The following is a 23,335-nucleotide window of genomic DNA, read 5'->3' as shown; positions in this document are numbered from 1 at the left end:
AGGGGACTGCTGTCACTGACAGTGCACCCTGCCAGAGTCCCAAGAGGCCTGCCAGCCTCACCCCGGGCCCTGCCTCTCCCGGCCCCTGGAATAGGCTTTCAGGTGCCTCTCCTGCCCTCCTTTGCAGATACCCCATCGTGAGCCCACGAACCCCATGTGTGGGTGATAAAGACAGCAGCCCGGGAGTCAGGACCTACGGCATCCGGCCACCGTCCGAAACTTACGATGTCTACTGCTACGTGGACAGGCTCGAGGGTACAAGCCACATTCTGGCATCTGGGGCCCCAGCCAGGCAGGGGGCTGGTGGGGAGACACAAAGAGGAGGGGAAATTACCGTCCCCCCAGCTCGCTTCCCACCCAGGGGCAGAAAGGCCGGCCCAGCCCCTCTCTCGGGCCAAGCTCCTTCTCTCCCTCCGGAATGGTTCATGCGGGTCCCCCAGGATTGCAGGCGAGGTCTCCACCATCCGCCTCTCGGAGAATCCCAGTGCCCCGGAACAAATGAAAGCCTCTGAGAAGTCCTGCAATAGAAAAACCTCTTTAACTTTGCTTAGCCAAGTGCCCAAGCTTAGTCAACCACAGGCATTTTATTTTGTTGCGTTTCACGTCTTTTCATTTCAATTATAATCATCAAATTACTATCGCATAGAACCCAATTTTGGAAATGCTGGCATTATTCTGGAAAGATTTTGGTATAGCCACTCACGTGTTTTGGGGACCTGGGGCAGGTTACTTAACCTTTCTGGGCCTCGGTTTCCTCATCTATAAAATAGGGCTGATTGTGCCTCATATCAGAGATTTCTGGGAGTATTAAATGAGATATGTATGAGAAGGGCCCGGTACAGTAGGTGTCCACTAAATGTGAACCTCCTCCCCCCAATTCAGACGAGCAGCTGGGTACAGTTCTGGGTGCAGGGACCGAAACCCCAAGAGTGGCTACAGGACCCACCCCTCCCCTCGAGGAGCCCCCAGGGTGGGGGTGGGGGTTGCAGGTCCACAGCATTCGGGTGCTCCATGCTTAAGTGCTGTGGTGTAGGGAGCACAGGGGGGTCGGAGGGAAGGTGCCCAAGGGAATGCCTCTCTTAGCAGAGGCGGGGGGTGCTCAAGTGTGAGGGGCAGTCTAGAAAACAGAGAAGGAGGGAGGCTGTTTCCATGTAGAGTGACCAGCTGGCTTCAATTCTCTTGCCCCGGCCCCTGGGTGAGCTGAGGCTGCTCTGGCTGTGGACATGAGGGTCACACCTGCACCTGCGTCTGCCCCCAGGGGAGGTGTTCTTTGTCACACGCCCGGAGCAGTTCACCTTCGAGGAGGCCCTGGCATTCTGTGAATCCCACAACGCCACACTGGCCTCCACGGGCCAGCTCTACGCCGCCTGGAGCCGGGGCCTGGACAAGTGCTATGCTGGCTGGCTGTCCGACGGCAGCCTCCGCTACCCCATCGTCACCCCGAGGCCCTCCTGTGGCGGAGACAAGCCAGGCGTGAGAACGGTCTACCTCTACCCCAACCAGACAGGCCTCCCAGACCCACTGTCCCGGCATCATGCCTTCTGCTTCCGAGGTACGTGTTCTCACCTCTCCTCCAGCCTCCCTTCTGCCTGGGGGTGACTCCTCTGGCTTCACCCCTTCACACCTTCACTCCTGCCCGCGGTCCCCATCCATCAGAGCAAGGAGGGAAAAGTCAGTCCCTCTGGGGCAGGGCCAGCTCCGGAGCTAGCATGATCTTGAGCGTTGACCCCAAGGCAAGTACATCCTTCTCAAGTTCCTCTGAGACAGGCAGAGAGAGGCGAGTGAAAGCTTGGGCTCTAAAACCAGGTTGACCTGAATTTTGATTACAGTTCTTCTGCGTAATAGCTGTGTGACCCTGGGCAAGTCACTTAACCTCTCTGTTCCTCTGTTTCATCTATAAAATAGTGATGTAATAGTTCCTACCTGAAAGGGTTGCTGTACCGATGAACTGGGATAGTGCACACAAAACACTTGGCATTGTGCTTGGGACATAGTAAATTCTCAGCAAATGTTAGCTTTACTGTTGTAAATAACACCCATATACACATGCACATACATATATACTGTTTTAATTTGTAACCCTTGCCAAAGTTTCTCCTGCTTCCAGATATTTTTGTGAGGAGTTGAGTCCAAGTGTTCTATTATGCTTCACTAAACACCAGAAACTCAGATTTTTAATTGACCTGTGCTGAGGACCCAGTGCAGATCAAACCACTTTACTAGCCGGAGTTCCCAGAATTCTGTCATCAAACGGCCCAGGGGGTGTGGCTAGGGCGTGGCCAAGGCTTAGGGCGGGGCTCTGAAGGGATGAGATCGGCGGGTCTGAAAGCACTGACTGGAACCTAGATTGTAGTCTCAGCTTGAGCCGTGTTTTATACATGATGCATCAAAGCTGAGTGTCTTTGTAGCTTCCTGTGAATGTAGAATTATTCCAAAACAAAGTTAATGAAAAATAAGACCCGAGCTTTGCCAAGTTTCTCAGACTTCCAGGGTCACCTTTTAAAACCCAGCTCAGAGAAAGCTCAGCCCCGCACCGCCAGCCTCACGAAAGCCAAACCCCTCCCAGAGGATGATGTGTCGAGGCTCTTGTGCCAGTACCGCTGTCGGGACCCCCGGGCAGCAGAAGCCACACCAGTTAGCCTCCCTGTAAATGTTTACCCATGCACTCCCCCCCCCCCCACCCTCCTGCACAGTCCCCGACCTTCCGTGAACTCGGCCTTTTCTGTAACTGCCAAGAGGTTTTGGCCTCTTTCCCGACCAAGCCCACCTCCGGTTTCCCCCAAACCAAAACAGTTACCCCCAGTCAATAAGTCCCTCCTTCACCCTCCAGTGCTGGGGTGACTTCATGGATTTTAAATCACAGCCTCCTATTTTTGACCCATAATTTCTGTCCCCAGGAAAGGCAGCGTCATGCCGTAGGTGAGAGCGGGGGCTGGTGCCAGGTGCTTTCCTTCAAAGACTAGATCTGCCTCTTATAAGCCACTGACCCTGGGCGAGTCATTTAACTCTGTGCCTCAGTTTCCCTAGCTGTAAATGATATAGTACCTATCTCATAAGGCTGTTGTGGGATAAAATGATTTTATATACATAACACCTTTAAACAATGCCTGGCATGTATAATAGATTTTGCAGGAGAGATGTCCCAGACCACCCTGAAATAATGTGTGTGTGTATCGAAATTGTGTAATTGATGCAGACAGCTCTTATTGAGGAAGACAGAAGCCATCTCACTGGGTTTGGGGGTGGGGGGGCTGTCGAGGTCTAGCAAGGTTTTTGCACCAGCCTGGCCCCTCTTGGAATCTTCTAGTCCCCCTTGAGAAGGGCCAACCTGGGATGGGTCACTGGTAGGAAGGAATTCTCACCACCCTCATCTCTTTAGGTGTCTCAGCAGCGCCCTCTCCAGGAGGAGAAGAGGGTGGCACAGCCACGCCCTCTGTGGAGGACTGGATCGCTACCCAAGTGGTGCCTGGTGTGGCTGCTGTCCCCTCGGGAGAGGAGACCACGACAAGCCCAGACTTCACCACTGAGCCAGAAAACCAGACGGAATGGGAACTGGCCTACACCCCAGTGGGCACTTCCCCACCACCAGGTCTGTGTGGCTAGGGCTCTGGGGTGTGTCCTAGGGTGGGACATGTGCTCTGTGTCCCCAGCCCTCTGTGTCACACGAGCTGAATGTGCTGCTCTGGGCAACGTCAGCCCCCGCAACTGGCCTCTAGGACAACGGTCAAGGGAAGAAAGGGGCAGCCTTGTTCATAAAGCACCTCTCACTCTGTCTTCCTGCATTTACACCCCTACCTTCCAGCCTTTTAAAAGCTCTCTTGTGGGAGGATCTCTAATAGAGGGGTGAGGACCCAGAGGGGTAGTTGAAAGTGTGACCGTGACCTGTCTCCTTGCTTTGTTCCTCCTTCTATGTGTCTCTTCTGGGCCAGGCATCCCCAGCCAGAACTTCCTGAGCCCCATCTGTCCTGATAAAATCAGATGGGACTCGATGGGATGAAAGCTTCTAGGCCCCTCACCCTGTTGGAAAAAGTGTTTTGTGGCCATAAGGGAAATGCTGGCTTACAGAAAGATTAACAGGTTTCCTCACTGCAGACCTTCTCAGGGCCATTGGATATGCTAATATTTATTTATATATTTATATTTTGAGAGAGAGAGAGAGTACCAGCAGGGGAGGGGCAGAGAGAGAGGGAGAGAGAGAGAATCCCGAGCAGGCTCTGTCTGCACTGTTAGCACAGAGCCCGATGTGGGGCTCGAACTCATGAACCGTGAGATCGTGACCTGAGCTGAAATCAAGAGTCGGACGCTTAACCGGCTGAACCATCCAGGCATCCCCGCGTAAGGCTGAATTAAATGCACAGTAATGTGTGTGTGCTTACTAGAGTCACCTCACCCAGGGGCACGTTCATTTGAAGGAACGAGTCCATCAGAGCTTCCCAGTTCCTCATCTAGTCACTCAGTGCACTGTTCCCCAGCAATTCAGCCGTGCTCGGCGCTCCTCTGGGTGCTAGAAAGGCAAAGCCTGGCCTCCCTCCATGCCAGAAGGTGAGGGTGTATCCGTGGGGCAGGTGGGATTCTGGCTCAGAGACCTCACCCGGCAGCCACACCCACCTGTGACCCTTTCCTTACCTCCCCCTTCACCAGGACAAAAATAACAGTCCTCTTTGGCTTGAGTGTGTGGCTTGGCACAGGATCCTGGCAGCAGCTAGTGGGAGTTTCCACGGGAAGAGGCTCCAACGGACCCATAGAAACATTTTGCAAACCGGTTCCCTACCACCTTGCTGATTGACCATATCGGGAACCATCTGTACTGTTATTAACTCTACGTCCTTTTCTTTAAATTGACTTGCTTTTAAAAAGAAACCTAACAAGATGGGGCCCCTGGGTGGCTTAGTCAGGTAAGTGTCCGACTTCGGCCCAGGGCATGATCTCATGGTTCGTGGGTTCGAGCCCCACGTGGGGCTCTGTGCTGACAGCTCGGAGCCTGGAGCCCGCTTCGGATTCTGGGTCTCCCTCCCTCTCTGCCCCTCCCCCTCCCCCGCTCATGCTCTCTCTCAAAAATAAATAAGCATTTATATACATATGCCCAACTAAAGTCCTCTTGAATGCCATGACTGCTATCCTGAACCCCCTGCCCACCGCCAAGATTCTGCCTGGAGGGGTAGCACCCGCTGTGCTCAGGCTCTCTACCTAAGAAATGAGCCCAAAGGAACACGCGAGGTCCAACCCCAGATAGGTTGTTTTTAAATGCCCAAGGAAACAACATGGAAAGAAAAATAATGCAGTCCTGGTCATTTAGCATGATGGGGCTTCTTTCCTCTGTTCTCCAAATCCTCTGTAATAGCAACTCTCAGAATTGAAAAAGTTGATGCACTTGATGTATTTTTGCAAACAACACCAGCTGGCCTCCCCTGCCTTGAAGGGATGGTTTTGGATGAATGATTCTCAGACTTGAGGGGTCATCGGTGTTGTCAGGGTTCGGGGGTGGGGGAGCTTATTAAAAGATAACATGCTGGGGCGCACCTGGGTGGCTCAGTGGGTCGAGCGTCCAACTTTGGCTCAGGTTATGATCTCACCGTTTGTGAGTTCGAGCCCCGTATCAGGCTCTCTACTGTCAACCGGTCAGCATAGAGCCCAGTTCAGATCCTCTGTCCCCTTCCCTCTGCCCCTTCTCTGCTTGTGCTCTCCCCAAAATAAATAAATATTAAAAAAAAAAAAAAAGACAACAAGCTGGGGTGCCTGGGTGGCTCAGTTGGTTAAGTATCCAACTCTTGATTTTTGCTCAGGCCATGATCTCATGGTTCCTGAGATCGAGCCCTGGGTTGGGCTGTGCACTGAGTGTGGAGCCTGCTTAGGGTTCTCTCTCTCTCTCTCTCTCTCTCTCTCTCTCTCTCTCTCTCTCTCCCCCTCTCCCTCTCCCTCTCCCTCCCTCCCTTTGCCCCTCTTCCCCACTCGCACTCTCTCTCTCTCAAAAGAAATAAATAAACATTTAAAAAAAAAAAAAAAAAGACAACATGCCGCCCCCACCCCAGACTTCTTGAACCAGTGGGACTGGGGTGAGATCTGAGAATCTGCTTTTCTATCAACCTCCCAGACAATGCTGGTGTTGCTGGTTCAGAGACCACACTTTGCAAATCATGGATTTAGATAAGAGTTCCGAGTATGGAGGTGCCTGAGAGGTGCCCTTGATTACTTTTCATGGGAGCCAGGCCCCTACTTCCGTGGGGATGGCATCCCCTGGAGCCTCACAGAGCAGAGCGGCCAGGTGAGGCGCTTCCTGGTCCCCTCCTTCCTTGCCTTCCCCAGACACTGAGCAAGGCTCCACTAGAAAATGTCTAAACACACCTCTCAAGCAACATTTTGCTGTGGAAGGAACGAGTGAGCTTAAATAGGGCAGGGTTACTAAATCCACACCTCATCTTTCTTCTTCCTTTCTTCCAGGGATCCCTCCAACGTGGCCTCCCACCAGCGCAGCAACAGAGGAGAGCACAGAAGGCCCTTCTGGAACGGAAGTGCCCTCAGCCTCAGAGGAGCCGTCCCCCTCGGAGGAGCCAGCCCCCTCGGAGGAGCCCTTCCCCTGGGAGGAGCCATCCACACTTGCCCCCCCAGTGCCCAGTGGGACTGAGCTGCCAGGCTCTGGGGAGGCATCCGGGGTACCCGAAGTCAGTGGTGACTTCACAGGCAGTGGAGAAGTTTCAGGACATCTGGACTCCAGTGGACAGCCCTCAGGGGAAATTTCAAGTGGACTGCCCTCTGGAGATCTTGACTCCAGTGGTCTCACCTCTGCAGTGGGCTCAGGCCTGCCTGTGGAAAGTGGACTGGCCTCCGGGGATGAAGATAGAATTACAGGGCCCAGCATTCCTAAAGTTGGAGGTGAGGGCCTGGAGACCTCTGCCTCTGGAGTAGGAGACCTCAGCGGGCTGCCTTCTGCAGAAGGTCCAGAAGTCTCTGCCTCTGGAGTAGGGGACCTCAGCGGACTACCTTCTGGAGAAGGTCCAGAAGTCTCTGCCTCTGGAGTAGAGGTCCTCAGCGGGCTGCCTTCTGCAGAAGGTCCAGAAGTCTCTGCCTCTGGAATAGGGGACCTCAGTGGACTTCCTTCTGGAAGAGAAGGTCTAGAGACCTCTGCCTCTGGAGTAGGGGACCTCAGCGGGCTGCCTTCTGGAGTGGAGGGTCATCATCCAGAGACTTCTGCTTCTGGAGTAGGGGACCTCAGTGAATTTTATTCTGGAGGGGAGGGTCTGGAGACCTCTGCTTCTGGAGCTGAGGAACTCAGTGGGTTGCCTTCTGGAAAAGAAGACTTGATTGGGTCAGCTTCCGGAGACTTGGACTTAGGCAGAATACCTTCTGGAACTCTAGGAAGTGGGCAAGCTCCAGAAGCAAGTGGCCTTCCATCTGGATTTAGTGGTGAGTATTCTGGGGTGGACCTTGCAAGTGGCCCATCCTCTGGCCTACCTGACTTTAGTGGACTTCCCTCTGGATTCCCAACCGTCTCCCTGGTGGATACTACATTGGTGGAAGTGGTCACGGCCACCACTGCAAGTGAACTGGAAGGGAGGGGGACTATTGGCATTAGTGGTGCCGGAGAAACATCTGGGCTGCCCTTCAGCGAGTTGGACATTAGTGGGGCAGTTAGCGGACTCCCGTCAGGAGCTGAACTCAGTGGCCAAGCCTCTGGGTCTCCTGACATCAGTGGGGAAACATCTGGATTCTTTGGTGTCAGTGGACAGCCATCAGGATTTCCTGACATCAGCGGGGGAACATCTGGGCTTTTTGAAGTCAGTGGGCAGGCATCAGGGTTTTCTGGGGAAACATCTGCAGTGACTGAGCTCAGTGGACTGGTCTCCGGCCAGCCAGATGTCAGTGGAGAAGCTTCTGGAGTTCTTTCTGGCAGTGGTCAACCATTTGGCATAACCGACCTGAGTGGGGAAACATCTGGGGTCCCTGGTGTCAGTGGCGCGACCTCTGGAATCCCTGACCTGGTTCCCAGTGCCGTGAGTGGCAGCGGTGCATCTTCTGGCATTACATTTGTGGACACCAGTTTGGTCGAAGTGACCCCAACTACATTTAAAGAAGAAGAAGGCTTGGGGTCTGTGGAACTCAGTGGACTCCCTTCAGGGGAGGCAGGTCTGTCAGGCACATCTGGGATCATGGATGTCAGTGGACAGTCTTCTGGAGCAGTTGACTCCGGTGGGTTTACCTCCCCGCCTCCAGAATTCAGTGGCCTGCCAAGTGCAGTAGCTGAGGTCAGTGGAGAATCCTCCGGGGCAGAGATTGGGAGCAGCCTGCCCTCAGGAGCATATGACGGCAGTGGACTTGCTTCTGGTTTCCCCACTGTCTCTCTGGTAGACAGGACTTTGGTGGAATCTGTAACCCAGGCCCCAACAGCCCAAGAAGCGGGAGAAGGGCCTTCGGGCATTGTGGAACTCAGTGGTGCCCATTCTGGAGCACCAGACGTGTCTGGAGACCATTCGGGATTTTTGGACCTGAGCGGGCCGCAGTCCGGGCTGGTGGAGCCCAGTGGGGAGCCATCAAGTACTCCGTATTTTAGTGGGGACTTTTCTGGCACTGTGGATGTTAGTGGCGATTCTTCTGCAGCCACGGGCACCAGTGGAGAGGCCTCAGGACTTCCAGAAGTCACTTTAATCACTTCTGAGTTCGTGGAGGGTGTCACTGAACCAACGGTGTCCCAGGAACTTGCACAAAGACCCCCTGTGACACACACACCCCGGCTTTTCGAGTCCAGTGGAGAAGCCTCTGCGTCTGGGGAAATTAGTGGAGCCACCCCCATGTTCCCCGGGTCTGGGGTAGGATCGGTCCCGGAATCCAGCAGTGAGACACCTGCCTTTCCTGAGGCTGGACCGGGGGCGTCTGCTGCCCCTGAGGTGAGCGGAGGGGCTTCCGGGTCCCCTGATGTAAGTGAAGCCACCTCCACCTTCCCTGACGCTGATGTGGAGGGAGGCTCAGGCCTGGCGGTGAGCGGCAGCACCTCAGCCTTTCCGGAAGGCCCCGGGGAGGGCTCGGCCACCCCGGAAGCACAGGAGGAGCCAACCACCACCCACGATGTGGGCACAGAGGCATCGGGCTGGGCTTCGGCCACTCCAGTGGCTTCTGGAGACAGGACTGAAATCGGCGGAGACCTGTCTGGTCACACGTCAGGGCTGGACATGGTCATCAGCACCAGCGTCCCAGAGTCTGAATGGACCCAGCAGACCCAGCGCCCTGCAGAGGCACACCTAGAAATCGAGTCCTCAAGCCCCTTGCACTCAGGAGAAGAGACCCAAACAGCCGAAACAGCCACCTTCCCCACAGATGCTTCCATCCCAACTCCTCCAGGAGGGACAGATGAATCCGCGGTAACCATTGCAGGTATTGTTGGGATTTCTTTTTTTCCTTAAATGTGTTCGGGGAGTTCAGGCTGTAGCATAGTAGGAGGCAGTGTAAATTCAAGCTTCACTACAGATTAGCTGTGCAGCCTCAGGTAAGTTTCTTAACCTCTCTGAGCCTCCCCTGTAAAAGGGGAATAGTACCAGGGACTACTAAACAGGATATAAATATATACCGAGCAAGCACTTAGCGTCCTGCTTCTCACGTGGCACACACTTAGTGATTAGTGGTTGTTACTGTTACAGTGGCGTTACATCACAAGAACATTGATATGTGACTTCAACTATCTGTACTTGGCAGAGGGAGAGAGGAGGATGACTGTTTACACGATGCTAGAAATTCTACTCACGCCCCTTCCCCGTGGAGTTTCTCTTTCTTCGTGAGAGGAGAGAACAAATCTGATGACATCTATGCCCAGATATTTATTTCGTGTAGGGATAAGACCTGCACAATTTAGGAAAGTATGAAGTGTCATCTTGGCTGTCCTAAAGTGTCATTTAGTCCCCACCCCAGTACAGGTGACTTCTCTGTACAATGGTGATGGTCTCACCTCGATGCAGCCCAAGCACCAGGCACTGGAAGCCGATGAGTTTCCCCTGCTTTTTGCCTTGGGATCCCTTGCCCCTCCCTCTGGGCCGAGAGACCTTTCCCGGTCAAAGAGCCCCACCCCCACCCCCAGGATGCTAGGGCTAGGTGCCCAAGAAGGACAGAGACTCCAAAAACATGCTGACCCAAAGCAGCCTTGTGGGCTTCAGGGGTCCTTGTGCCCCGACCTTGAGGTCACAACCCCAGGCCGCTGTGTTCTTGACGCTCAGCATCTCCCTGAGAGCCGCAGCTCCTGCCAGGTCCTGTGCCAAGGAGCCCTGTGGCAGTGCAATCTGCCAGGAGACAGAGGGACACATCACATGCCTGTACCCCCCTGGCCCCACCGGCAAGAACTGCAACATAGGTAAGACCCTCATCGGCCATGGGGGTGCAGGCAGGGGCAGGAGGGCGACTCCTTCGTCCCTAGAAGGGGCCACAGGTCAGAGGAGGCAACCGAGGCCAGCAGAGGCTCGGGCTTCTCAGACCGGAGAGGAGAGGTATGCAGTGACGCATCAGTGTAGAAGCCACAGGGTAAACATTCTACTCTACGTGGAGTTTAGGAGATAAAGTTCAAGTAGTTAAACTAAAAGGTAGTTCATCTTTTTGTTAAGCTAAAGATTGTTTTTAAAATTTTTTAATGTTTATTTTGAGAGAGAGACAGACAGGGCATGAGCGGGGGAGAGGCAGAGAGAGAGGGAGACACAGAATCCGAAGCAGGCTCCAGGCTCCCAGCTGTCTGCTCAGAGCCCGACACGAGGCTCGAACTCATGTGAGATCATGACCTGAGCCAAAGTCGGATGCTTAACTGACTGAGCCACCCAGGCGCCCCAAGCCAAAGATTGTTTTATGAGTCAAACACAACATATGCTTGAATTTTGAAGGGAAAACATCACTTCTGAGAAGTGTGGAGCGAGGATGTAGACGGGAAAGAGCAGGTCATGCCTCCGAGAGGGCTGTCTTGCATCGGGCCGAGCCACCCTCTCTGGGAAAGCGCTGCAGACCCCTCCGTGCCTGGCCCTGAGCGGAGTTCGGGTCCCCTTCTTGCCCTGAGGGAAACGGCAGGCAGTACTTACTTGTCATCCCCAGCTCCAGGGTTCACGGTGGCAAGTCGGCCGTGACCTGGCAGCCCCCTGCCCCTGGGCACCCACCACCCTGGGGCCCTCTGTCCTTAGCCATGGGTGAAGCAGCTTGTGGGACAGGTGAGGAGCCTGGGGAGTCCTCTGACTGGAGGTGGCGCCCCGAACGAGATGATGAGATTCTACCCGTGTTCCCTGAACACTTGGAGGTCTGTGGCCATGCGAACACTTCATTTTGTCAGATCGCCACCCGGAAGGGAAGAGATGCCCAGTTACCTCCAAGCTCATTCTCTTGGGTTGGGTCTCCGCACTGCCCCCACGCCCTCACCGCAGCCTCTGTCCCAGGGTCTTTCCTAGGACATGTGCAAAATCAGAGCCATGAGTCCTGGGGGGAAGCAAATACTACTAGGCAAATAGGGCTGGGCACCTATCCTCCAGGAGCCGTTACGTCGTGCACAAGGAAAGATTTTTGTGTTTGTATATATTGACATATATGTAAATACCTCCTAATATATGCTCATGTAATACAAATATGCTGTATATACACAGCATACACAGGAAATATTCTGTATAAACAGGCACTAGGTTGACTATGAATTCACTCTTTTCTCCACTTGGGTCAGCCTCTGGCCAAGTGTCAAGGCTGTGACTAAGAGCACTGGGGGCCTCTGTGGCCAGAGGGGTGGACTCTCCTAGGACAGTCCTGGCCCTGCCACCTAGGAGGCAGTATGTCACAGGGCCACAGTCACCTCAGGGGCTAGAGTCACGGGCCTCGTCATCCACCTCGATGGGAGGGCAGGGCACTGCCTCTGTCCTGAGAGAGGCTGCCCCTGCAGGAACCCTGGGGAGGCCCTGTGTGTGTGCTTTCCAGCTAGTGGGGCTCTGACTCCTCGGTCAGCAGTGGGAATGGCTCTGTCTGTCCTGTGAGTGGCAACCCTGGCGGACATCATGTCTGGTGTGCAAGCACTTCCTCCCTCCGGGTGTGCGGGGGGGAGGACAGCAGGGCCGCCTGTCTCGAGTGAGGTGTTAAGGGAGCTCAGCCTGAGTCGGAGAGGAGCAGACTCGGAGCCCAGCAGGACTTCCTGGACAGTAGCCAGGACTAGAACGCCCTCGCCCTCTTTTCGTGTCTTCTGACACCTCCCTCCATCCTTAGCAACTCCTTCCCTGAGCAAAAACGGGACACTGGGATCAGAAGTCACAGCAGGGCTCATGAAATGAGAAGTAGGTGGCAATCGACCCTAATTGATCCGCTGGAAGGACAGCCCTTCTCTGACCGGGTGTATTTCCAAAGGGCTTTCTTCCCCACGACTTCCTCCCAGACAGCTCTGTGGGTAGCTTGGCAGTTATCCCCCTTCGAAACGGAAGCACAGAGCGGTCAAGTAATTTCCCTCACCCCTTTGAGTGAGTCAAATGCAGAACAGGGGTCTTCATTCACTTGTTTAACACGCTCAGCCAAGTAGGAAGCTCCCTCTTGAACATAATAATCAGTTGCCGGTCTTAACGAGCCGGAAGATGAACTTCAGGGCGACCAGAATGGAGAGAGGTTTTAGAAGTGGGGCTTGGCCAGTGAGAAACCCACAGCCAAGCCCTTAGTACCTCGTTTGAAATAGGGTCAATCAAAGGTAGTGGTTCTCAGCTTTAGAAAATTCTGAGGCCTGGGGTCCCACGCCCACAGATTCTGATTGAAATGGTCCTGTGACCTTGGCACTGGGTTGTTTTCTTTTATTTATTGTTTTTAATGTTTATTTATGTGGGGGGAGGGGCAGAGAAAGAAGGAGAGAGAATCCCAAGTAGGCTTCTCCCTGTCAGCGCAGAGCCCGACGCAGGGCTTGAACTCAGGAACGGTGAGATCTGGCACGGGCGGGGGTTAAGACCACCCAGGTGACTCCACTGTGCGGTCAGTGCTGAGAAACTGAGGAATAAGGAATACCTGAGTACAGCATCTGGCCCAAAAAAGTATTAATAAAAATTACTTCTGGGGCGTCTGGGTGGCTCAGTCGGTTAAGGGTCCGACTTCGGCTCAGGTCACGATCTCGCGGTCCGTGAGTTCGAGCCCCGCGTCGGGCTCTGTGTTGACTGCTCAGAGCCTGGAGCCTGTTTCAGATTCTGTGTCTCCCTCTCTCTCTGACCCTCCCCCGTTCATGCTCTGTCTCTGTCTGTCTCAAAAATAAATAAACGTTTAAAAAGAAATTACTTCTGCTTCCCCATCTCTTACTCTGCTGGTTAGGGAAAGCTTTATCATCCCAAAGAGCAGGTGTCGAGGATGCTTCCGAAAGGCCGGAGGAGCATGCTAATCTCCACAGGTGACCCACTGTTGTCCTGTGCTGGGACTGGGAAACACAGGCTGTTGAAAGACTATAGGTCAGTGTTCTCCAGGCGCCAGAGGGAGCAAGCTATAGCATTATTCCTGTGGCAGTGTTTGAATACTCAGGGTCATCTTTCACCTAATAAGTGAGGTTGGAGGCTGTGTTTCGTCCTTAAAAGAAAGTATTTGACAGTTGCCATCAGCTTGTTTTGTCAACATGCCGTAGACAAGTTCTTGACAAATTATTCATCTGTACTCCTGATGACTAGTCAGATTCTTTAGCGATTAGAAGCAGGGCTATGCCACTCCCCTCCACTTAAAAAGCAGCAGCGGGGCCACCTGGGTGAGTCACTCGGTTAAGCGTCCGACTCTTGACTTCGGTTCAGGTCACTATCTCATGGTTTGTGAGATCGAACCCTGTGTCAAGCTGTGTGCTGAATGCAGAGCCTGCTTGGGATTTTTCTCTCTCCCTCTCTCTCTCTGCCTCTTCCCCTGATCACACTCTCTCTTTCTCTCAAAATAAGTAAATAAACTTAAAAAAAAAAAAAAAAGGCAGCAGCATCTACCCCACCTATGTTGCTGACATTTGCTGAGCTTTCTGGCTCTGAGGTTTTAAACCCTGTTGCTCCTTGGAATCACCTGGATGCTTTTTTAAAGTCACTGCACCTGGGCCCCACCTGGAGCTACTCTGATGCGATCATTGGTCTGAAGAGGGTCTCTGGCATTGGTATTTTTTAAAAATCCTTTTTATTTTTTTCAACGTTTATTTTTATTTTTGGGACAGAGAGAGACAGAGCATGAACAGGGGAGGGGCAGAGAGAGAGGGAGACACAGAATCGGAAACAGGCTCCAGGCTCTGAGCCATCAGCCCAGAGCCCGATGCGGGGCTCGAACTCACGGACCGCGAGATCGTGACCTGGCTGAAGTCGGACGCTTAACCGACTGCGCCACCCAGGCGCCCCTAAAAATCCTTTTTAAAGACGTGTTAACTACAGGGTGTAACTACGTGTACACCCAAGGTTGGGAACATGCTACCTCACGTCCAATTTCCCGGCCATCCCCGGTGCCGGGTGGATTTCTCTAAACTCTGGGGTTGGAAGGGCGTGAACTTAAAATTTAATCAGCCTCTTTTCGGTCTTAACCACCATTCTCCATTTTGTAGGCTTGAGACTCCGATCTGTGATCTGACACGGTCTCTTCCCCTAGAGCAGAAATGTTTGAAGTTCAGTGAAATCTTAGCCCTGGGTGAGGAAAATGCTTTCAGAGCAAGTGAAAATACAAGGTTACAAGTGAAAACACAAATCACACCTTCATGACTTGACATAACTAAAAAGTCTACGGGCAGGTTTTAACAGGGAACTAAGGTTGGCCCTTGAATAGCACTGGGGGTTGGGGGTGCAGCCCCCATATGGTCGACAATCTGCGTATAAATTCTGACCCCCCCCCCAACTACTAATAGCCTACTGTGGACCAGAAGCCTTAGTGATAACATAAACAATCGATTAATACTTATTTTGTATGTTCTGTGTATTATATAGAACTCTTTTTTTATGTTTTATTTATTTTTGAGAAACAGAGAGCATGAGCAGGGAAGGGCAGAGAGAGAGAGGGAGAGAGGATCCGAAGCAGGCTTTGTGCTGACAGCAGTGAGCCCAATGCGGGGCTGAAACTCACAGGCTGTGAGATCACAACCTGAGCTGAAGTCAGACGCTCAATCGACCGAGCCACCCAGGTGCTTCTATGTATTGTATTCTTATAATAAAATAAGCTAGAGAAAAGAACATCATGGGGGGGGCGGGCACCTAGTTGCCTCAGTCAGTAGAGTGTGTGACTCCTGAGCTTGGGGTCATGAGTTTAAGCCCCACATGGGGCATAGAACTTAATTTTTAAAAAGGAAAATTATAAGGAAGAGAAAATACATTTACAGTACTGTACTGTAAAAAATCTGCATGTAAGTGGACCTACACACAAACCCATGTTGTTCAGAGGTCAACTATAATTGAATTTAAGAAGCAGGATATTAAAGTTACATTCAGGATCAACCTTTAGAAATATAAGACCTAATTGTACAGTTATAGCATACTGTTTAATGATGTTTATTTTTTTAAGTTTGTTTATTTTTGAGAGAGAGAGAGAGAGAGAGTAGGAGCAGGAAAGAGACAGAGAGACAAGGAGAGAGAGAGAAAATCCCAAGCAAGCTCCACACTGTCAGTACAGAGCCCAGCATGGGGCTTGAACCCACAAACTGTGAGATCATGACCTGAGCCAAAACCAAGATTGACTGAGCCACCCAAGCGTCTCGTCACGTTTATTTTTTTTAAGTTTTTTAAATTTATTGTATGTGAGAGAGAGAGCAAATGGAAGGGGCAGAGGAGCGGGGAGAGAGAATCCCAAGCAGGCTCTGCACTGTCAGCACAGACCCCAATGCGGGGCTCGAACTCACGGACCATGAGAACATGACCTTAGCTGAAACCAAGAATCCGACGCTTAACTGACTGAGCCACCCAGGCATCCCCTATCATGTTTATGTTAAAAGCAAATTGGAGGGGCGCCTGGGTGGCGCAGTCGGTTAGGCGTCCGACTTCAGCCAGGTCACGATCTCACGGTCCGTGAGTTCGAGCCCCACGTCAGGCTCTGGGCTGATGGCTCAGAGCCTGGAGCCTGTTTCCGATTCTGTGTCTCCCTCTCTCTCTGCCCCTCCCCCGTTCATGCTCTGTCTCTCTCTGTCCCAAAAATAAATAAACGTTGAAAAAAAAAATTAAAAAAAAAAAAAGCAAATTGGAACTGATAAATATGTTCTTGCAACCCTCCTATCAATTGTGATAGACCAGAAAGCAAATGTATTTACTCGGGTCTGTCCATCTGATTGATCCTAGGTCTTTGCAGGGTGCAGAACATCCACTGGGTTAAGAAATGGTCTCTGTGCTTCTTGAGGGGATTTTCTCCCATCTTTGTCCAGGAAAGTTATGTCCAGGATCACCACATATAGCTGCACAGGTTGTACACTGAACAACTTGAGGGTTACCATTCATATCACAGTCTTTATGATTGGCAACCCCTTCAGTTGGGTATCACCTGAGTAAAATACCTGCTGTCACTCAGCCTTTTCTATGAGCCAAATAAAGTCCCTCTCCCTTGGAGGGTCTTAGGCTCTGACAGGAGCAAAAACCAGACAAGACCTGTTCAGCATGGAGGCCTGAGGTCTCCAATTCAGATGCCAAAGTGATCACTTGGAAATATCTTTATTCCCCTTGCCTTTACCGGGGGATTCTCTGTTATTTTCTCCCCTAAGTTGGAGGTATCTCTAGAGGGCCTGGTTCCGGAACAAATCATCCCTTTTGGTGATAGTAGTAGGGAGAGGACTCAGTTCTGACACTCCCCAGGGTTCCTGCTCAGAGATGACAGGGGAGCCCTTGGCCGGTGCAGCAGAAATGGTAACGAGGCGCTGAGATCCAAGACTTCAGTGTCCCTCTCCCTCCCCAGGGGACAGAGGCCCAACTTCCAGCCTCAGTGTCGGATTCTTCCACCTCTTCCAGTCTGTCCCCCTGGCTTACCTACGTGGGCAGGCCACTTCTCGTGTTCCCCTACCTGTACTGCGACATGTGACACCTGTGCCCCATAGGGCTCCTGGGAGGGTCACGTGTGGGGGACACTTAGCATCTGGCTCAGGGAAGATTGTGAAAGACCGGTTCCTTCTCTTTCCTCTCTTCCTTCATGCGGTCTGCCCATTGCCCAAAGCCCTTCCGTCCCCCGCCCTCTGTCACCCTCTCTGGGGTCCCCCATTCTGTGCTCAGCCCAGCTCAACTCCTCTTGTGGTTCCAGAAGATGAGCAATGTCCCCACTGCCCTTCACAGAAAGAGGTGGGCACTGCCAGGCTGCGGTGGCTTTTCCAGCCAGAGGGAGAGGAGATGGGGCAGGACAGGCCTGCGGGGCTCCCGGGAAAGCCCCACAGGGGACGCTCGGCCCTCTTCCTCCGGCTGAAGGCCCCCCCCCGCTCTAAACTGCCCAGCTGGCACCCACGGGCTCTCTGGTCTTCTCATTGGTGAACCCCGGGCCCTGCACAACACAGCTTCTGAACCCAGGAACTGGTTCCCCGAGTTGCGGTCTCTCACCCTGCTCAGATTGTGTGCCAAAGCCAGGAGGAAAAGGACACTGCCGACCCCCCCCCCCACCCCGGGGCCTCAGGCCACCTGGGGGCCAATGATGTGAAGGGAGCCACTTGGCCTGACTTCCTGCCCCTCCCCCACGGTTGGTCAGAGGCCCCAGGGCCCATGTCTGGCTCTTCTCCCACAGGCCACTCCTGTCCCCTGCTCTGTAGAACTGCTTTAGCGCCTACATTTGCTTAATCCCCCCTCGCCCAGGTGCTTCCTGTGACCCATAATGACGCTTAGTGGACAAAAGAGAACAGGGGCTCTCCTGGAGCAGGAGAGCAGCCCCAGCTTCCGCCCAGCCCACCGGCCTGACCTATTGCTGCTACTGCTGCTGCTGGGAATCCTGGTGCATGCTGGGAATCCAAGTGCATGCTGGGACTCCGGTCAGTTCCTCCATGCATTTTGGTTTCGCTTGGAACAGTTCCAACCTTGGAACTGTTTGGTTTCTAGTCCGTGGTGTGCACTCCCCGAGATGAAGGTAAGAACTCCGTGGGAACAGAGAGACACCTGAGGACTTGAGTGCGTGGGAACCGGCCACCCACTGCACAAACCCAACTCTAATCCTGAAGACGTCTACTGTGCACCAGCTAGCAAAAAGGATCCACAAGAAAGTGTTCTTGACTTCTTAGGAGGGGACTGACTCTAAGGTCTAGGCTGCTGCTATGAGAGGCGAGAACTAATCCTGGAACATGTGCAAGACGCTGCTCACGTGGATGCCACCCGTGGATATGTCGGGTCCTGAAGGTGGTGCAAACACAGCTGCACACACTGAGGCTTTGCCATATATCGTGATGCCCCATGAGCCAGTGGCACCCATTCATTGAAGCATCTTATCGACCCCCTGGGAAGAAGAGCTTCATAAGACCTTTTAGCAAGTTCCCAGGGGAAGTACCCCAGAAAAAAAACCAGCAGCGGCCTTTATGATATAAATACGAAGAGAGTAAAAGATCCCCAGGTCTCTGGCTTCTCAGAAAGACATGGAAAAACTGGATTAGGAGATCCAGTTCTCACCTTGGCTACTGGATGAAAATTTGAGGCGAAGACCAATGACTTAACAGCTCAAGTCCCACAAAGAAGTTGGATCAGAAAGAACATCTTGGGCCCGAAGAACAGAAGGGAGGAAGAGTGTGCCTGGGAGGAATAAGCCTGCCGTACCTCAGGGTGATAGGTGGCCACTTACTAAGTGGCTCACCAACTTTATTTATTTATTTATTTATTTATTTATTTATTTATTTATTTATTTGAATTAGAGATTGCAGGGGAGAGGGGCGGGGGGGAGAGAGAGAGAGAGAGAGAGAGAGAGAGAGAGAATCTAAAGCAGGTTCCATGTTCAGCATGGATCCCAATGCGGGGCTCAATCCCACGACCCCAGGATCACGACCCAAGCTGAAATCAAGAGTCAGATAGATGGTCAACCCACTGAGCTACGCAGGTGCCCCAGTGGCTCCCCAGCTTCAAACATTGGTTTCCCACTGGCCAGAATGGAGCCCCTCTAGAAACTGTGACTCACTGGAGGTGTCCACGTTCTAAGGCCCTAAGCTGGAAGGAACATGGGAAGATGTTGGGCTGCTTTCTCTTCCTCCCGTGAAGAGAATGATGCTGGCTTCATCTTCGTTAGATACTCTAGAATCTGATTTACTGAAGACAACAATGGTATCTGCAACCCCCCAAAACTGAAGGAGTCTCATGAGAATATCCCATGGTGCCGTTCTCTCCTGGCTCAGTACTCTGCAGACCACTTCAGCTTTTTGTCCTCGTACTCCATGCATGGCTTTGCCCTCTTGCCTTGGTTCATAACCACAGAGAAGATAGGAAAAGAAAAGAGTTCTAACCAGACTTCAAGAACTTGACCTCCAGGGTCCTCGCTCAGCACCATGTTCAGAGCCGGTTCAGACCCCAAAGCCTCTTGAAATAGTCACCGGAGAAGGCATCTTGGAGGAGCCGTGCAATGGGTGTTTGCCTTCAGAAGCACCAGATCTCTTCACCACTGGGAAACCTGGCTGCGGTGCTCCCAGCTTGCCCGTCGAGAATCACACACATCCAGGAAAACCCTTGTTGGATCTTTGGCTCAGCGCTCCAATATGGCGGCAGCAGCAGCAGCAGCAGCAGCAGCAGCAGCAGCAACAGTTCTTAGGAAATCCAGCCACCCCTCCCAGGGCTCTGGAGAGCAGCAGGGCTGGCCACCCGTAAAGAACCTACAATGCTTTCAAAGCTGGAGTTGCTGGCAGGAGTCCTAATGGTGGCCCTTGGTTTCTTGCAGACATTGATGAGTGCCTCTCAAGCCCTTGTCTGAATGGAGCCACCTGCGTGGACGCCATCGACTCTTTCACATGCTTATGCCTTCCCAGCTACCGAGGGGACCTGTGTGAGATTGGTACGGCCGTCTCGGCTTCAGCTAATGTTACTAACTGCTGCACCCCCTCCTTCTCCTTCACCCTTCCCTTCTAACCACAGGCTCTGGGCCCTGGCTGGGGGCCCCCAAGGTCCCTCCAGACAGCCATTTCAGGGGCCACGACCGAGAAGTCTGCCTCACTCACTCCCACTCTTCCTGCTGTTCCTTGTGGCAACCCTCCTCCGGGGCATTGGCTGATCTGACCGCAGGAGAGACACGCAGGCCGGGCCAGCCTGCACTTTGGAAGGTGGGGCTCTGGGGGACCTTTAAAACACTAACCTTCTTCAGGGCTTCCAGACCTGCTGAGACCGCATCGAGGTCGGTGCATGCATCAGACTAAGAGGACAGAGCTGATCCCGTGCCCTTGTCTTGAAGGAAGCTGTGGGTGGGAGTAATTAATTGGTTCTCGCTCCAAATGACACCAAAGATCTTCCAGCAGTCATGAGCATGCGTCTGCCCGCTCTATTGCCCGTGGGACCTCCGCGGCCCCTCTGTGGCCTCGGGAGCCACCATGCCACACTGGCCACGCCGCCTCTCTCCTCTGTGGCAAGAGCTGTGTTCTGTCTGCCTGAGAGCTCCCGTGTCACCAGCAGGCTCAAGTCATGCTTGAGCAGGGACTGCTGCCCGTCACCTTGCCACCACCACCATGGCAGCTGCCACGTCATCAGTGCCACTCCGTCCCATGCTTCCTTTCCCCCCACTCCCGCAAGGCAAAAGGCTGGCCAGAGACGACAGAGCCTCACTGCAAGGGGCAGGGGCTGAGTTTCCCCCTCCTGGGCCTTGCCAACCCCCTGCTCCTGCACCTGGGCCGGGCTCTGCCAGGGGAGCTGTGTGCCCGGAACTTCCCAGGGCCGGCTGGAGCCCTCGGCTCTCTCGCCTCTGGTGCTCCTGGTCTGCCCCCTGCCCTCCAGGATCTCAGGGCCATGCCCACTCAGAAAGGGGGAGATGGGGCTTGTAGTTACTAGTTGCAGTAACCCCCACAGAACTAGAAGCGTGCCGGGGTTCAAAACCATTTTCTATGACCCCTCAAGCTAAATGTCCCAGAAACTTCCAGAAAGCAGATGAAACCCCTGGGCAATCTCCCTTTGGTCCTAAGCAGGGTGGGGAGGAGTTTCGGATTGCATGTTCTCCGGAGGCACCGCTAAGGTTACAGGCCGGTGGAGGAACTTAAGGCTTCTGGAAGAAAAGGCCCGGACCCTCTTCTTTCCCTGCCGCCTCCCACTCTCCACCTCCGCCCCAGGAAACTGGTGCATGGGGTCTTGGCCGGGGGCTGGGAGGGAGGGGGGAGTCATAAGGCTTCTCTCCCCAGGATATCAAAATATTTACGCAGAGGACAAGCATCTGGCGCGTCCTCACGGACAACAGCTCTTAGATGCCAGACCAGGAAGGGAGGTGCTCTGCCAGACTGGAGGCAGGGTCTCCACGGGGCTCTGCACTCTGGCGGGGCACAGAGACGGTGCCGGGTTGCCCGGCTAAGCCAAGCCAGGCTCCGTCTCTTCTCCCGGTTCTGTCCCGCGGGTGTTTCATGGCTCAGCTCCTGGCCCTGCTGCTCCTTCCGGGCTCCCTGCAGTTCGGTCAGTGTCTCCCCAGAGCCACCATCCTGCATGCCCCGCACCCTCCCAGAGCAGCTGTGGCCTCCGGGTTTGCCTGCTCAGCTCGGCCCTCAGCCCTTCCAAGCCCTGGAATGAGGTCTCTGGTCTCCCCCGGACGCCGAGCTACCTCTTTGCCGGCACCTTCTTTCCAGACCTTGGCCTCGCTCCATGGAGAAGCAATTGGCTGCAGGGGACCGGTGACCTTCCCCCCCAGCCCTCCTGCTGCTTGACCTCTTCTCCTCAGGCTGCTGGCCTCTGCCTGTCCTCTCTTTCTGCCTTCTCCCGCGTGTCTGTCTTTCAGTCCTGCCAAGCACCCACCCCTCAGCCTAAGCCTCCTTGCCCTCAGGTCCCGGTCCCCCCCCATCCTGGGTCAGCCAGACTATCGGTAGCACCCAGTAAAGGAGGCTCCATTCGGCCTGAGGGGTTCCTGGCCCTGCACTTGGCCCCCAGGCCTGAGCAGCAGCCCTCCCCACCCCCAGGAGAAGGAGGAGGAGGGGGTCTTAGAATTCCCTCTGTCTGCTGGTGTGCTGGCTGCTGTTTAGCAACTGACTCCTGAAGAGGAAGCAGGAGCCCTGACGCATAGCGCCTGCCAATCTCCCAGGTTTATAACACTCCCGCCAGGACCAATTTCCGGCTACCAGTGAGATGTCGCTGGGGGCAGAGATGGGGAGACGCACTGCCAAGAGCCGGCTCCTGCCCCTGCCTCCGTCCGTCCCCTCAGCCTGCTCCAAGATCTCCAAACCAGTCCCTTCCCCTGAACTCAGAACCCATTACCCACATAGGTTTGTGAGGAGAGAAGCTCCTCCCTCTTTTCACCTGCTCTCCAGAAATTAAATAAAAAGCCGGGGCCCCTGGGTCAAGGACCCCGGGTTGGCTACCTCCTCCCCTAAGAAAGAGGCAGATATCCTGGGCGCAGCTCAGATGGACAGACTTAGAGCTTTGAGTCATCTTTAAACCCAAAGCAGACTTACTTCTGTCCCTCTGTCCCCACCCGAGGTGCCGTTTCACGCCCCCGGCGCTGCCTGCAGCTCCCTGCCTCCCTCACACACTCCCTATAGCTCCCTGCTTCCCTCCCCGGGGCTCCTGGGAGCCTCTGACCCATGTTGGGCCTCAACCTCAACACCTCCCACCTCGCCACCTCTTTTCTCCAGCCCTGCAGAGCAGAAAAGCTCTGGGGTGGGGTGGGGGTGGGGGGCGACATCAGGGAGAGAAAGGGTGGAGATGTGCCCAGAGGCTCTGGGGCTCTGGGGCCAGGCCTTCCTGGCTTCCAACTTCAACCTCATCCGTATGGGCCTCTCCCTTCAAGGACGGACACTGAAGGCCGGGTGGATGTAGGAATCTGGCGAGAGACTGGCGGCACTGGGCACGCCCAGTCGGCCCCGGGGCCTCTCTCTTCAAGCCCCCGACCTGTGTTGCAGACCAAGAGCTGTGTGAGGAGGGCTGGACCAAGTTCCAGGGCCACTGTTACCGCTACTTCCCCGACCGCGAGAGCTGGGTGGATGCGGAGAGCCGGTGTCGGGCACAGCAGTCACACCTGAGCAGCATTGTCACCCCGGAGGAGCAGGAGTTTGTCAACAGTGAGTGCGGCGGGGCCTCACCCGCCAGACGTCAGCAGACTTGGACCCAGAGAGGCCGCAGGGGTGGGAGGCGGGGGGGGAGAGGGGGGGGTTGCAGGGAGGGGTGGAAGGGTGTTTCCGCAACCAGGGCCGCACCGGAAGCCCATCACGTGCCACGGTCAGTGCCAGACTAAGCCCGTGGCTGTCACCAGTCTTCACCAGCTTGGGTGGTGGCTGAAGTGCACTCCGGACGTGCATGTGCGGAGAGCCTTGTCAGGGCCTTAGAAGTAGGTGTCG

General features: G+C 54.1%; 1 protein-coding gene across 1 annotated transcript in view; it reads left to right on the top strand.

Moving 5' to 3' along the window:
• Window positions 1-23,335, top strand: part of ACAN (aggrecan) — a 66,093-nt gene that overhangs the window by 40,015 nt on the left and 2,743 nt on the right. The window contains exons 9-15 of the mRNA XM_040493404.1: window positions 128-255; window positions 1,259-1,552; window positions 3,380-3,589; window positions 6,439-9,363; window positions 10,217-10,330; window positions 19,759-19,872; window positions 22,901-23,059. Coding sequence (XP_040349338.1) covers window positions 128-255; window positions 1,259-1,552; window positions 3,380-3,589; window positions 6,439-9,363; window positions 10,217-10,330; window positions 19,759-19,872; window positions 22,901-23,059 — 3,944 coding nt within the window. The remainder of the gene's footprint in view (window positions 1-127; window positions 256-1,258; window positions 1,553-3,379; window positions 3,590-6,438; window positions 9,364-10,216; window positions 10,331-19,758; window positions 19,873-22,900; window positions 23,060-23,335) is intronic.

Source organism: Herpailurus yagouaroundi, unplaced genomic scaffold (genome assembly GCF_014898765.1).
Source record: "Herpailurus yagouaroundi ecotype Mexico unplaced genomic scaffold, PumYag 185, whole genome shotgun sequence".
NCBI lineage: Eukaryota > Metazoa > Chordata > Mammalia > Carnivora > Felidae > Herpailurus > Herpailurus yagouaroundi.
This window is presented reverse-complemented; position numbering and strand designations above follow the sequence as displayed.